The 17159-nt window shown below is 37.8% G+C and overlaps 1 protein-coding gene across 1 annotated transcript in view; it reads right to left on the reverse strand.

Moving 5' to 3' along the window:
• Positions 1–439: 439 nt before the first annotated feature.
• FYB2 (FYN binding protein 2) overlaps positions 440–17159 on the reverse strand; it is a 90726-nt gene continuing 74006 nt past the window's right edge. Inside the window, 6 exon segments of the mRNA XM_065884147.1 lie at positions 440–477; positions 583–739; positions 3779–3873; positions 5567–5652; positions 13923–13983; positions 15753–15781. Coding sequence (XP_065740219.1) covers positions 440–477; positions 583–739; positions 3779–3873; positions 5567–5652; positions 13923–13983; positions 15753–15781 — 466 coding nt within the window.

The raw sequence follows: 17159 nt of genomic DNA on the forward strand, positions 1-17159 counted from the left end.
TTTCGGTACGCAGGCCTCTCACTGTTGTGGCCTCTCCCGCCGCGAAGCACAGGCTCCGGATGCGCAGGCCCAGCGGCCATGGCTCACGGACCCAGCCGCTCCGTGGCATGTGGGATCCTCCCAGACCGGGGTATGAACCCGCATCCCCTTCATCGGCAGGCAGACTCTCAACCACTGCGCCACCAGGGAAGACCCCAGTTTAATTTTTTTATGCTCCTTTAAAATGTTTATAAATATGCTCCGTAGAGAAGTTTGATAACCTCAGGAGCGGCAGACACAAAAGTAGTCTCTTCCAAGTAATCCTTATAGAATAGGGCATTGCATATTGAAAAACTTTTCTTGAATTTAAATATATGAAATAGTCTTTCCTTGAGACTTATAGACATAATAATGTATTATGTATTTAGAATTTATTATTTAAAGTATAAAATCAAACCACTTACTTGAAATCTAGATGTTCAATTAGCACATATCCATCTGTAGAAATAAAAATCACTATTACTAATCTGAAAGTTATAATGCTTTGAGATTTTTTTAAAAAACAGTGATTGAAATCTTATGGGCAATAAGCCAGTAACTTACATTTGCCTTTAGAATTGCGACATATCACTAGATTTTCTTCAGTGATATCAATGACTTCCAGTTCTTCTCCAGGGGTTATTGGCAAGTCGAATATTCCATTTCTTGAATTATTGGAACATGCCACTGCTGTGTTCATGACAGTAATTTCTTTGTCATACTGAAAGGAGAAATTCCTAATCGGAATGTGCTTGCATAGTTTTCATTCTTTTTCATTGTAATAAAATTAACGGAAGACATACTATACTAACCTCAAAATAAACTCAAGATGCTAGATATTAATTAGTTAACTAATGACTAAGGGACAGAAAATAATAGGAAGATATTCAGGGAAAGAAAAGTTATTTAAGGAAATAATGGTACATTTATTATTATCACAATCTTTCTTACATTTGTTTGTTACGATCATATTTTCAAAGTGTTTTCACACCCATTATCTAATTGTACTAGAATGAATTCTGGTGGGTGAGCAGGTGTTAACATTGGTATAAATTAAGTACCATGAATGGTACGTTCACTGTTGCAGTAATAAAGTCACCACCAAACCTGGGAAAGGACAAGTTAAAAAAGAAAAAAAAAAGAGGGAAAGAGAGAAACCTCTTTCTTTGTGTCGTGCTTTAGAGTTTATAATTCTTTCTTACACACAGCATTTCTAGCTGTTCTTTCTACCCTTCCTCTCTGGTGGGCTCATATATTCTTATATACATACAGCTGTAGCACACACATTTTAAAGATGTGTGGGGCAATTCCCACTCTCCCTTGGTGGTTAAAGACGAGCATTTGTGGAAAAAAACTGAGGAATTTGATTTCTGACCTCAGGGGAGTTTTTTTCTGTGTGGTAAACTAGCCAACCCATACATCAACAGGTACACCACCTTCTAATGTACTGAACTCCATTGACTGGAAAATAATAGTTCCAGAATATGTAGCTTATATTTACAGATGTCCGCTTCACCAAATTAGGGTGGCCAAACATCTTCCTTTGCTTGGGATAGTCTCTACTTATAGTTAATGTCTCTATTTATAAATACTTACTGTGATTAAGTGTGCCTCCTTCCACTCTCAGAAGTGTCCTGAATTTGGATGATAAATTATGATTAACCTATACCAAATGAGATCTAATCCGCAAGATTTTTCTTTTGCCTAACAGAGTGATCTTACCCTTTCCAGGCCATTGTTCACTGTGAATGCACAGTGATTTCTTAAAATGTAAATCTGATCAGGTGGTCACCTTCTTTTTTTATAAAGTCCTAGAAACTCTTCATTCAGGGTAAGATCCACATTTCTTAGTTTGACATTCAGAGTCCTTTGCCTACCATCATTCCCCGTCCCCCCGTTTCTGTCCCCTTTATTGAAGCCACATCAAGCTATGTGATAAGCCTGAATGTGCCGTGTACCTTACATATGTCCATGCCATTGCTCCTACTGTTTCCTCTGCCTGAAATACTCTTCTTTCTTAGGTACCTTTTGTGAAGACTTTCATGTATAATTCACTGTTTTAACTGCACTTTGTATATACCCCTATTATGGATTCTGATTAACATATTGTCTCATAAGTTGAAAATGGAAAACAGTTTTATCCATCCTTGTACCCTCAATGCCTGGTACAAATGGGGCACCCGATATTTTGTGATTTGAGCTGAATAAAAATTATTGAAACTGTATAGTTTTTCTAAAGATATATCAAGGAAACTCACCACAGGTGATTAGGAAGAAGAGACTCACGTACATATGAGAATGGGGATTTCTGTCCCATATGAGAGTGTCACAGAGTGTCCCAGCTACAGTAGGGGGCACTAGATGGAACGTAGGGTCCTTTCAACAAGTAATTGTTACACACTTGTTTTTCAGCTAATCAAATAACATCACAGTTTGCAGTAAATAATTTCATATCACAATTCCTAGATATAGTTACCCTAATCAGTTTTGGTCCAAGCAGAATTTATTAATGATTATGAGGGGTTTGTTTATGTTCCTATGTTAGTTCAGTCCAAAAACGTTTTTGGATATTTACACAGTATTAGGTACTCCTGTTCTGCTCTGTGTATGGATATAAGGATAGATAATATACCCTTGTCCTCCAGGAGCTCATAGTTTAATTGATGAACATGTAATTGCAATAATGCTAATGTTTTGTGATAAGCTAGAGGTTTGCTCAGGTATATAGGTATGTAGTTTCTTTAATCAGGAAGTGTGGGTTCCTAGAGGAGATGCCTCGATTAGGTCATCATAACTGAACAGGAGCTAGTCAGATGGAGAAGAGTAGCAAGGGTACACCAGACAGTTGGAACAGACCAGATAAATGCCTAGAGGAAGGAAATAGCAGGGCAAGGATAAAGGTGTACGTTCATTCAGGAAACAGAACTATGAACAATTTGTGGCCAAGGCACAAAGCGCAAGGTGAAGAATGGCAGGAAATAAAACCAGAAAGACAAGCAAGAGTCATGACATGAAGAGCTTTATATCTCATGTTAAGAAAACCTGATCTTTATCTATTTGGCAATGGGGAACTTTTGAAAGATTTTAGGCTAAGTAGTAATTTGGACAGATTCCATGAGTGGGATGCATACTTTCTCTCAATCCAATGTCTGGTACATGGAAGGTGTTCAATGTATGTTTCTTAAAATTAATAAATTCTCACTGTGACAGTATATGAAATCAAAAGCGAGGAGTGTTTGAACCTTGCAATTATAGAAAAATGCTCTATGGACTCTAAATGAAAGAAGTTTTTAATCATTTAGTGTGACCATTTTTATGTTGGGAGCTGGAGGGAAAACTTGAACAAGACAAAAATCTCTTCTTCAGAAGGGACCCAAGACTTTAGTTCAGAATACACACACACACACACAGACACACACACACACACACACAGTAATATCCCTGATCAGTGTTATAACGGATACTGTGTAATAGATGTATGAAATGTGCTGAGGGAGTAACTTTGTCTGGTTGAGTTGGGGAAGTGTGGGTGACATTTGAACAGAGCCTTAAAGAATGACTTAGCAGTTTTTCCAGGCAGAGGAAATAGCATGTACGAAGGCATGATAATACAGAAATGTATCAGGAAAAAATTAACATATCAGATGTTTAATGAAAGATCATGTCAACCCGAGTAAGGCAGACGTGCAACACACTTATAGAATCTTTAAAAAAAGAAATTCCTCTTACTGTTAATTTTTACTTTCAGAGGAGAACGTACCTCGAATCTTTCTCTAAAACGTTTTTCTTCTCTTTCCATTCTGTTCTTTTCTAAGTTTTGCTTCTTGGTTTTGAAGAAATTCCTGGGAGATAAGCGGGCAGAAATATGCAGGTAGAGTGAAGTGTATTATAATAAAACTCTAAGCTTCCAAAGCCATAAACTCATTCTGTTTCAGGATAAATTCAGATATAATTTTATGTGTTTAATTTTATACCATCTTCCCGTTGCCTCTCCTTCCTCAAATCTATCTGCATACCTTCCTCCAGAGTCATCTTTCTAAAATTTAATTGATCATGTTACTCTCTTGCTTAAAACCTTTCAATCTGTCTCTACTGCCTATAAGATAAAGTCAAATTCCTTAGTGTGGTACACAGGGCATTTTATAATCTGGCCCCAACCTACCTTTCCAGCTGCCTTTTTCCATATACATTCAAAGTCTACATGGAACATCTTGGAAGGTGGGCTGTAATTTCTATGCCTTTATACCAGGGATACCCTTCCCCAGACTTCTCTAAAAACTGGTCATCATCTTTGATTAATAAAGGGATAATAAAAGGGTTGCACTAATATAGGAAGTAATTCTTATTGGTAGAGTAAGTTATGGTAGAAACCATTTAAAAAGAACACATAGAAAACATACATCAATTTACAGGAATAATAATAGACTCAATATTGCATTTTCAAATTTACTCAGTTGAGAAAAAAAGTAAACCATTATATCAGTTTGTTGTAAGAAATAAAAAAGCACGAGAAGATTGTTTCCTAAAAAGACTTAGGTATAGACATTAAAATACTAAAAAGCTTTTTTTGGGGTGGGGAAGGTAAACAATTTCACTGTTATTTCATCTCTTGGAATTCTGTTTCGTTATGCTAAGCAAAAGTAAAAGTGTGAAGTTTAAGGTAGAAGGATGTTCTTCTCATCTAATGAATACACCTTTCCAACTTGGGAAAAATAAATTACATCCAGTCTAAACTTAAAACAAACTTAAGGGAAGGGCCATCCTATGCCATCCTCTGAGTTTAAATTTGGTATAGACTGATGTCTGATTTCTTTTGGGGTGCCCGTGTAGGACTTTTCTAGACAGATTTCTCAGAGCAGACAGACCATGCAGTGTTCCCAGCTCAATGACCATTTAGACAAGGATTTCCCCAAGACACCTGTTAAACAAAGTGCCTCAGCTCCTGCCCCATATCCCAGCAACTGAGAAGACTGAAGCACAGAGCACTAAGTGACCATCAGAGATAATAAAAAACATCACCGCCCCACCAAGCCAACTGGGAATTTGAATCACATGAATAAAGGTGAGATCTTGAATCAATAAAACATTCTTTTTTATTTCTAACACTAATGTAGTGATAACTAGAATTATATTGTATTTTAGGGAGATCCGTCTTACTATATGATACCTAGTTTCTCTTCTCAAAGCATCATTTAAGTCCTAATCGGTGTATTATTTAAGTTCTGTCTTACCGGGGAGAAGTTCCTACTGCCCAAAGGAAGACTGGAAATTTTTCATCATTTGATAAGGAGTGCCTAGAATTCTTCTCTTGCTCCCTGTCCACCAAAAGCAGGAATGATAAAGATAAATGTGTGTGACACTTTACACTTTCATATTCTTTTTCTCTTTTAATCCTCTCAGTTGTACTATAATGTAGGTGTTAATATTCTCATTCTGTAGATGAGGAACCTGAAAGTCAAATTTAATGACCTGCCCAAGGCCACACAGCTAGTAAGGGGTATAAATCGCAGCAGATAAGCTGTAATTTAAGTGTACTTTTGTGCTTACCTTTCTGATTCTTTAGCACCATTTTTCCCTTTTTTTCCCTTTGATATCAAAAACTTGGGCTTCCAAGTCTTTAGTTTATCTTCATCACTGAGAAGAAAAATATTTTGAGCAAGTAAATTAAGATTGAACTAAAACCCTTACGGAACAATCAATACTTTCTGGGCAACTGTGTTTTACCAAAAAATTAAAAAGTCATCTAGAAGTATATTTTGATAATCTGTGGCAAGGCCAGAGCGTAAATATTTTAGCCTTTGCAAGCCATGCCATCTCTATGGTAACTACTCAACTCTGCTATTGCGACTGTATTTACAATAACAAGTGGCCGGCCATATTTGGGCCCCAGGCCATAGCTTGCCAACGCCTGGTCTGTGGCAATCCAAATTTGAAGCCAGAATCTGAAAAAGAATGGATGTATGTATATGTATAACTGAATCACTTTGCTGTACACCTGAAACTAATACAACATTGTAAATCAACTATACTCCAATATAAAACTTAAATTTAAAAAAAAATTTGAAGCCAGAAGCAAGAAATCAACCTGCTTATAATCACACTTCCTCTCCTTTCCGAGCCTCAGTTTCTTCACCTCTAAAACGTGAATGATAAAATGGACTTACACTGTGGGACAAGACTAATCCAACTAGTACTTAGCATTAGCAGAAAAGGATGCAGAGAGGAGAGAGGGTATTATAGAAGGAACCAATATGGTTTGAGCCCCTATGTGTCAAGTCTTATGCTAGGCATTTTACATATGTTAACTAATGTGTTTTTTTACAGGAAGTATTACAACAGTCCTTTAAAGTAGTCTTTCATAAAGTTTTACAAAGGGGGAAAGAGATGATCTAGGTAACTTATTATGGTCACAGAAATAGTGGCTTTGAACCCAGTGGCTTTGAATCCAAGTGTGTTTGACTCCAAAGTCTGTGGTCTTTCATCACGCCTGCTGCTTTAAAACTTTACTTTGCTGCTATGACAAAGTAACCAATATGTTCATCATTGACGTGAGCAAAACTGGCCCCTCCTCTATCAACCATCTGTATGTCTATGGTGTCTGCACATCAGAACACAGCTTTTCACTGGGTAAATTATAACCACAAGAGTATTACGTCAGAGGATTTTCAAATTTTTTCAGTGACATTGTGTCACAATTCCCTTCAGATTATGGTCACAAGGTCCAACAGAATATCAGGGACTCAGCATCTGACCAGCATTAAAGATAAGGCCTAGGAATATGGGTTTAACAGATACAAACTACTATACATAAAATAGATAAGCAGCAAGGATTTACTGTATAGCACAAGAAATTATATTCATTATTATAATAACATAATGGAATGTAATCAGAAAAAATAACTGGATCAGTGTGTTGTACACCTGAAACTAACACAATATTGTAAATCAACTGTACTTCAATAAAAAAGAAAGATGCAGCTTAGGGAAAGCTTTTAAGAAGACTTCCAGGACTCGTCTAGGGATCTCCGATCACTCTCTTTTCTCAATGTCTGTTGCCTTTGGAGTCTATAACAAGGAGCTCAGCAGTTACTTCTTTTCTAAGTGTCTGATGTTCACTCATTTTATCTCTTCACTTTAGGTTCCCTAAAGATGGGATCCAGACACACACATTCCAGATATACCTACCACAAGCTCAGCACAGCGCTAGGCACAGAGCAAGTGTTTAATGAGAACTGGTGCATGGACTTCTTAGGAGCCATAGCTGTGAGGGCAGGGAACAGGCAAAGCAAATGCCTGCTTAACAGCTTATTTTCTTTCATGATTATAAAACAACATATTATTTTCAGAAAAGGCATACTAATTTTTACCCATGCTAACCATGTGACCATGACAGTCCATTCTTTGTCAACTTATTTTAGCTTTTATAGGGATCTAGTTAGAGAGCTTAATTAATTTGGCAGGATGAGGATTGTTTTTCTTTTGCCATATCACAGGTTAAGAAACGAAGATCCAGAGAAGTAACATGACATGCCATAGGGCCCACTGGGACCAGGTTGTAGAAGCTGTTCTAGTGTCTTTTTCAAGATTCCCCTCTTTTTCCTTCCCTTGCTGACTCTGTAGGGGAAATTCTAACGAACAAAAGGAAATGAAAATCAGAGGTCCGGATTGTCTAGCAACAATTGAATCCAGAGTTGTTTAGGCATCTCTTCAACCCAATACGTACCAGCACATGACATGCAAACTAGCCAAGCTGACAAGAACTCAGATATCATCTTCCATCTCCCTTCCTATCCCCAGTTCTGCTATTTTCCATCAGTGTTCCATCTGCTACAAATGTCTTTAATAATTGATTTCTCTGAGGCCAAACTACAGAAGATTTACTCTATCACATGAAAAAGAAATTGGTCAGATTTTGATAGGGTTAAGTGACTTGGTAAATATCATTTAATCTTAAAATATCTTCTTCATTTTTTTCACCACCCCAAAACACATTGTGATCATCTTTCATCTGAGCGCCTTTAACAATATTCTAACAAATGTTCTACTTCCGACCTTCCCTCCAAAGCACTCTGCAGAGGGTCTAGGTCTAGTTACTCTTCCTGAAGTGTGGCTCTGATTACATTGTCCTCTTGCCCACAGTTCTGGACTTCCTTATTTGGCAGTAGGGCAAAAGAATTTTCTGATAGGGCCCTTCCAGTACCAAACTGCTAGATCCTGGATAAAGGTTTTTTTTGGTTTGTTTTAACAAATTGCCACACTTTACACTTAGATTAAGTCCTGTACGTTATACCTTAATAGCCCCCAGCAAATAAACTGAAACCAGACAGAGCAGTAAGCAGTATGCAAGCACAGAAGACAAGTCTGTCCTGAGGAAAATGCTATCAGCACCACGATATTTCAGAAGATTAAACTTTACATTAGGGCAAGGTAGGAGTTAAGACGTATCATCATGTTAGATATTTTTAAAAGGCAGTTCAGCTCTATGCTATTTATATAAGACATATTGAACAAGAATATAGAAATCAGAAAAAGGATGAAAAATGTATACTAGGGAAATACTAACTAAAAGAAAGGTCAGGTAGGTATAAGACTGGGCAAATTAGGCTTTAAGACAAAGCATCACTAGGAAATTAGCTTAGTGTTGTAGTAAAGAGAATGGTTTGGGAGTCTAGTTGCTGGGGTTTGAATCCTGGTTCTACCACTTACTGGCGCTATGAGCTTGGGCAAATAACTTCACCTCTGTGTCTCAACCTCTCTTCTACAAAATTTGTATAATAATAGTATTTACTTCACAATTGTTGTGAAGATTGAATGAGTTAATACATGTTAAATCTAAAAACAGTGACTAACTCACAGTAAGACCTACATAAGTATTATTTTTGTTATTAATAGTGTTGATATTAGGGGGAATGGAGATGGCTACAACCTAAAAAGAAACATTTAATTCACCAGAAGATATTTAAAATTTTGTATGCAACTAATAAAAGAGCCTTAGAATATATATAAAGATATAAAGAAAAAATATATATATAAAATACAGAAAAAAGAAAAAAATATATAAAGAAAACAATGATAGACTTTTGGAAGAAACTGACAAATCTACCATCTTTCTGTGAGATTTCAACCCACTTCTTTCATATATTAATGGATCAAGCATCTAAAAATCCATAAATCTATAAACGATTTTGTTAAGAGAATTAACACATATTGTGTTGGCCAAAAAAGTCGTTTGGGTTTTTCCATAACAATAGAAAAACCTGAACGAACTTTTTGGCCAAGCCAAGTATTTGATTTAGAGGACATAAGTTGATCCTTGTATCAAACAATTAGAGAAGTCATATTTTTCTAAAGTACACATGGAACATTTATAAAATTGACCATATACTAGGCATGAATCATGTCACAGAATATGTCAAAGTACTGATACCAGCTACTTCCTCAGTGTACTAATACTATATCAACTACTCTTCCAGATCACAATTCAATTAAGATAGAAATGACACACGGGGAGGGGGAAGGGTGAGCTGGGATGAAGTGAGAGAGTGTCACTGACATATATACACTACCAAATGTAAAATAGATAGCTAGTGGGAAGCAGCTGCATAGCACAGGGAGATCAGCTCAGTGCTTTGTGACCACCTAGAGGGGTGGGATAGGGAGGGTGGGAGGGAGATGCAAGAGGGAGGGGATATGGGGATATATGTATACGTATAGCTGATTCATTTTGTTATACAGCAGAAACGAACACAACATTGTAAAGCAATTATACTCCAATAAAGATGTTTAAAAAAAAATGACAGAACACAGAGCATGGAAACAGATCTTCAGATTTTTGGAAACTTAGTATGACAAAGATGGCATTGTAGAAATGGGGAAAATAGGGGCTATGCAATTAATCATGCTAGAACATTTACCCACATGGAGGAAAATTTAACTGGATCTCTACTTCACTAAAAATGCCAAAATCAGTTCCAGGTAGATCTAAGGCTTATGTGTAAAAGCCAAAAAGTTAAACAGTTTTAGAAGAAAATATGGGAGAATATCATATGATCTTGGGATAAAGATTTCTTTAAAGATATAGAAAGCAACAATCATAAATCACGTGCATACTTAGAAGGGAAAATACAATAAATGCAAATTTTACAGGGAATGCGAATTCATAAGAAAATGCCAACTTGTTTTCCAAAGTGGTTGTACCAATTTACACTCTTCTCAGCAGTATTTAAAGGGAATACTGATCCACATTCTCACCAACACAGAAAGAATTCTTAATTTTTGCCAATTTATTGGGTATAAGATACTATCTCATTGTGGTATTGATTTGCACTACCTTCATTACTAACAATGTTGAACCTCTTTTAATATGTTTATTCACCCCTCATGTCTTTCTATAGAAGACCTGTTCATATCTTCTGCCTACTTTCCTTTGGAAAACAAGTTGGCATTTTCTTATGAATTTGCATTCCCTGTAAAATTTGCATTATTTTCCCTTCTAAGGATACATATAAGAATATTTGTAGCAGTATTGTTCAAAAGTGCAAAAAATATGGAACTACCCCAGTACTCACAAGAAAATGGATAAATTGTGGTATGTACATAAAATAGAATATTGTAGAACAGTAAAAATGAATAAATTAATAGTGGCTTAACAAAGGATGGATTTTGAGTAAAAAAGAAGTTGCAGAATTCTATATACAACATACCGTTTTTACAATGTTAAAATCCCTAATGAAACAATATATTTTTATCACCTGTGCTTGATAACAGTATTTTGGTTTTGAACAGGAAGTGAAAGACAGGAAATGTAGGAGAGTGTTTACCTTGGGGGAAGGCAATGAGATAGACCAAGGGATGTGCACAAGGTAGAGAAATCAAGGCACTGGATATGTTCTAGTTCTGACGTTGAGTTATGTATGGGTTGAGGGAAATTTGTTTTATCTTGCTTTAAACTTACATGTTTCTTATTTTCATTTTTACAAATATATAATTTATTTTTAAGAAAGAATTCATTCTTAACTCTAATTTTATATTCCAGGGCTCTCCTCTCCATCTCCTGCCAAATTGCATTTCCTGCTCGTAACACCCACTTTCTTGATCACATGCCTTATGGTCCAATGAAACTTCCCAAACACACTTGTTTTCCATTTACACAGCTGTCCACCCCTCTCCCTCCAGCAAACCTTCCCCACTTCTCTCTCTCTCTCTCTCTCTCTCTCAACCCCAATCTCCAACTGTCAAAATGTTTCCTATCCTTGCTTCTTTAACTTGGCACAGAGACTTTTCTGATCCCCTAAATAATGGAAATGTCTACCTATTCTGAGTTTCCAAATTATTTTGCACATTTTTTGGAGGCAGGTCCTTCTTTGTTATCTGATTTAACAAACTATGTTATGGTATGATGCCACATGATAGAGATCAGAAAGCCACAGCCCCTACCTCAGGGAGTTCCCATCTAGAGGAGGAGACAGGCAAGAAATAAGACAATACAACTATGAAAAGAATGTTCTGATAAAAAGGGGGACCTAACCCAAATAGATAAACTCAGAGAGGACTTCCTGGGGAAAGCAAAATATGAATTCAGTTTTAAATAATGAAGGATAAAATAGTCAACCAAGCAAAAAGCATGGCAAAGTGTATTACAGACAGAACAATTCTTTTGTTCTTAAATTCTCACCTCCTTGGAAAGGCCTTCCCCAGATATCTACTTTAAAATGACTATCAATCTCCTTCCAACACACACACCATATGTCCACTCTCTTTCAAAATATCCAAAGCAATCAAATCCCTATGTTTAATTATAGATTTTTTTTTTTTTCGGTACGCGGGCCTCTCACTGTTGTGGTCTCTTCCATTGCGGAGCGCAGGCTCTGGACGCGCAGGCTCAGCGGCCATGGCTCACGGGCCCAGCCGCCCCACGGCATATGGGATCTTCCCGGACCGGGGCACGAACCCGTGTCCCCTGCATCGGCAGGCGGACTCTCAACCACTGCACCACCAGGGAAGCCCTATAGATTTTTAAAATTAATTTATTTATCTGCCTCTCCAATCAGAAAGGAATAGGAATTACATCTATTTCACTCACTGCTTTATACCAACACTTAGCATAGTGTCTGGCATATAGTACATGCTCAGTAAATATTTGTTGAATGAATTGAAGAAGTTGGAAACAAATGTGAAGGTTTAGAAATGCTGGAAAGCTTGAAGAGTTTAAGGAACACCCAAATGTACAGTATGGTTGGAACATAGGAATGGTGAGTGAGTGAGAAGTACAGTTGAGGCTGAGAGTTTGCCAGGAGCTGGATCAATAATGAATTTTATGCCTTCTTAAGCAGTTTGGATTTCATTTTGAGAGCAATGGACAACCACTAACCATTTTTAAGCTGGTGAATGGTGGTTTTGTGACATGATCCTATTTGTACTTTAGAAGGTTTGGAAAATAAACTGAAGTGGAGGTGAGGTGGCCATTCAGGAAGTCATTGCAATAATCCAGCTGAGAAGTAATGAGTGCCTTCGTGTGGCTGTGCAGTGGGGATGGGGAAGCAGGAACATTTTGAGAGTTATTTAAACAGAAGAGGGTGCAGGGCACAAGAGGAGAATGAGTCAAGGACAATGAATGCTTAGGGTTTTGGTTTGAGCAACTGTGTGTTTATTGAAACAATCACAAACATAGAGATTAGAAGAAAGGGATCATATTTGGATGGGGACAGTTGAGATTATGAGTTATTATGGAATTCTGAGTTTCAAACAGAGTTATCTAGCAGGCTTATTAAAGTGGAAGAGAGAAATCTGACCTCAAAATTGTAAATTTTGGTATCTTTACTATAGTGATTGTAATTAAAGCCCTAGATGTAGATGAGACCATTCAAGAACATATAAAGGAAGAAGGGAAGAGAACTGATACAGGAAATCTGAGAAACACATCATTTTTAAAGAAATGAATTAGAACACATACATGCACACAAAACCAAAATGAACCAATCAAACAGGAGGGGCAACAGCCAAAGATGAGGAATAAGAAATAATAACATAGAAACCTGGGGGAAAGTTAGTATTTTTTTCCTTTGAAGGATGGCATGATCAACAATTTAAGACATTACAGAGAAGCCAAGTATAATAAGGACTTACATGTATCCACTGGATTTAACAAAGAAATTAGTGACCTTACCAAAAACAAGTCCACTGTCAGGGTGGAACAGAACCCCAGTTGCAATGAGCTTGGAAAGATGGGTCCAAGATGAGCAGAGGAGACCTTTATTTTCAACCATTTAGTTGAGAGGGAAAGGACAAATAATAAGTAGCTAGAGATAAGGGTATTGAGTTTCAGGATGGTTTCTCTTTTTTGATAGATTTTAGTTATTTAGACCTTGAGAACAGAGCTTCTGTCAGGTAGTGCTTGCCATCCTCCACAGGAGGCATTTAAATAAGTATTTGTTATGTTGAAATGAGTTTCAAGTCTATAGATTCAAAGGTAAGAAACAAAGCTCCAGGGGCTTCCCTGGTGGCGCAGTGGTTGAGAGTCCGCCTGCCGATGCAGGGGACGTGGGTTCGTGCCCCGGTCCGGGAAGATCCCAGATGCCGCAGAGCGGCTGGGCCCGTGAGCCATGGCCGTTGAGCCTGCGCATCCGGAGCCTGTGCTCTGCAACAGGAGAGGGCGCAACAGTGAGAGGCCCACATACCACAAAAAAAAAAGAAACAAAGCTCCAGTGAGTTTTGAACCACCTACCACTGTTAGGTCTTCTACATTACTCATTATTTTCCTTTCCCAGTGGGGGCAATATATCACAACTTGACTTTTCACCCAGTAACCAAGGATCTGAAGGGATGGCCCTCTGACCGTATTTAACAAAGCATCAGGAAATGGGTTAAATATCAGTAGGGATGACCAATGCGGTAAATTGACTTACTTTGACTTTTTTTCTTTTATGTCCACATCATCATAGATAATAACTTCCTGAGACCTAAGTTCTAGGGTCAAGATAGGATCAAAATAGTCTATTATTAGGTATGGTTTATACAATCCCCAGCTTTCCAAATTATACACAATTACTTAATTATCTAGGTGCATCCCCATGCCTTTTTAATCAAAATCTGATCATAGGATATAGAAAGGATCAAAGAACAAAACAAGTATCCATTTGGGAAAAAGTTCAACTGAGGAATACAAAATAGTGAGATGTCCTAGTATCTCAAACACATGCATAAATATTTATATCAATTTGATTTCATGTAGATTTCCAGAAAATATGAGTTGCTGAAAGGATCATGTTTAGACTAGGTTCCCATCATTCTGGAACTGGACAAAGATGTTATAATGCTAGAGCAGTGAGAGGGCTTAATTCCTAGGGGAAAAGAAACAACTTAATAGAACATTAATGTTGATTTTTCTTCCCTGATTTTTATTTCAAAACACTGACAACTGCTTCTTTATAATAAGCTTGCATAAAATTGAATCTGACTTAGTACATAATCATAATTAGACGTTTTCAGTTTAGGATATTCACATTCCTTGGTGCTCTACATAGAATTCCATAATATTCAAGTGACTCACCACTTGAACTAGTTAGAAACCTTTTGGCATAATTATTCACAATTCATAATTCAGTTATTCATATATTTGGATGGGGTATAATGTGTGCCTATTCTGACTTTTTTTTTTTTTTTTTACATAGACCGAGGATATTTTGGGAAAGCTGTTATTTTTTTATTTTATTTATTTTTATTTTTGGCTGCGTTGGGACTTCATTGTTGCACACAGGCTTTCTCTAGTTGCGGCGGGGGGGGGCTACTCTTCATTGCAGTGTGCAGATTTCTCATTGCGGTGCCTTCTCGTTGCAGAGCACAGGCTCTAGGCACACGGGCTTCAGTTAGTTGTGGCACGCAAGCTCAGTAGTTGTGGCTCACGGGCTTAGTTGCTCCGCAGCACGTGGGAACTTCCCGGACCAGGGCTCGAACCCATGTCCCCTGCATTGGCAGGCAGACTCTTAAGCACTGCGCCACCAGGGAAGCCTGGGAGAGCTGTTATTATACCAGGTTTATGTAACTATTTGTTATTTAGTGCAGCAAACTTATATTTGTGGAATATAATATACATTTGAATTGTCAAGTCAGAGTAAAATCAAAGTAGCCACCATCGCTACAGCCTATAAACTAAACCTGACAAACAATAAAACACATGGCCCTTTCTCATCGATAGATTCAACTTACTGAACGTGATTGAGAGCAAGCACACTAGATGTCAGGCCCTGTATTAATTTGTGCACTGTTGTTTTTATAGCAAAGCAAAAAGTATTCCAATGACCCATCCTTGATTCAGTTAGTATGTGTATTGCAAAGTGGTCATGTTCAAATCACTATGTCTTAATTCCGGTGAGCTGGCTGTTAAATCCTTCAGAAGGTTATGGGGTATAATGTAAAATGCACGAGCTTCGTATTCAGAGACTTGAGTACAAATCCTAGGTCACTAAAGTATGGATATGAGTCCTAGAGCCTTCCTAAAAAGGGATAATGCATCTATTTCTCAGATTTTAAGAGGCCTGGTGAAAAGGAGGCACTTGAGAAATGTTACTCCTCTTCCCCAGTGTAAGTACTACTATTGTGTAAAATGTCTTTGATTTTGATGTATCAATTTTTCATTAAACATGGAATGCAGGAAGGATTACTACTTCTCTTTCTCAGACTGTGAATATGTCAGTTCTGAATAATTTTGTTCCAGCAAATAAGCGAATGTCACTTACCTAAATCAGGCAGCGAAATGGAAAATGCACTGTTAATTGACAAAAGACACAAAGGGTTAAGGGAAAAAGCCATGTTCAGAAATATTAGCTGATACATCTCAAATAACATATTGATGACTAGGTTTCTTGATACAGATGCTTTGGGGGAAAGATACGAAGCAAACCTTTCCTGCAGCTCTGTTCTGATCACCTCCCCTCTCTTGTAAATGAGCTTATTTATCCCCAGTGACCACCCACACCCCCTTTCCTAACGAGACAATCTCAGGCTGTCCCTTAGCCCTGCCACAGGATTCTGTTTCTGCCTTCTACCTTCCACGATGCCAATTCAATGTGGGGTTAAGTATGGTGAGAGAGAACCATCTGGAGATGCTGGACCCTGACTATGTTTATGTTTAACCAAAGAGGTGACTTGAGGGGAGAATTCCAGGCTAGGTGGAAATGGAAGATGGTAAATGTGCTAAGTAGGAGAGGACATTGATTAGGTAGATCATCTGGTTTTCCTCAAATCTCACAGTTAAGATTACATGAAAGGAAGCATGATGTAGTAGGAAAAAAATCCATGTATTTTAAGCAATTAATTTAATTTCAGTCCTACAGGTATGCTGGGGACACTCATCACGGGCCAGGCCCATGTGCTGGGTATACAAAATGATTAGACACAGTTTCTGTCCTGCAGTAGCTCACGGTTTAGTGAGGGGCACCAAAATTAAGTTAATATAACACTCTGTGATTAGAACATAATAAAGGGCTGACCAAAGGAACAGCACTAACCTTTATGGAAGCTTTAGTTCTCCATTTCCAAAATGAATACCAGCACCTATCTTGTAGAAGTTCCCTTTGTACGGGATGAGCTGTCCTAAGTGAATGTGCCTGGGACAGGGCTGATACTCAGTGATCCCTTCCGTTGGTGTCTATGAGACCAGGACTGTGATGTGCAGGGTGCAGTAGGAGAAATACATGGTCACTAGAGTCAGAGCTGATACAACTCTCACTTCCGCCACTTAGCCACTTACCCTGGGAAAGTCACTTAACTTTTCAAAGCCTTAGTTTTTCATCTGTAAAATGGAGGAACAAGTTTCTAACTCATGGGTTATTGTGAGGATTAGAGAGAACACATGTCAAGCCTTAGTGCACCTCCTGCCCTCAACATCTAGTGAGCACATATCCTTGGGGCCTTGGCTTAAGCAAGCGGTCCCTTGCTTAAGGGAGCCTTTCTTAACACCCATTCCCTTCCTCCATTTTAATTAGGTCAGGGTGCTGGTAGCTCCTATTTAAACACAGAAACCAAGGCCACACAAAAAAAAAAATCTATAATGATATTTCCTTCCTTTAGGTCATTTATTCATTCAACAGATATTTATTGAGTGCCTATTATATCCCAGGCACTGTTTTTTTTTTTTTTTTTTT

This window comes from Phocoena phocoena, chromosome 1, assembly GCF_963924675.1.
Source record: "Phocoena phocoena chromosome 1, mPhoPho1.1, whole genome shotgun sequence".
NCBI classification, from domain to species: domain Eukaryota; kingdom Metazoa; phylum Chordata; class Mammalia; order Artiodactyla; family Phocoenidae; genus Phocoena; species Phocoena phocoena.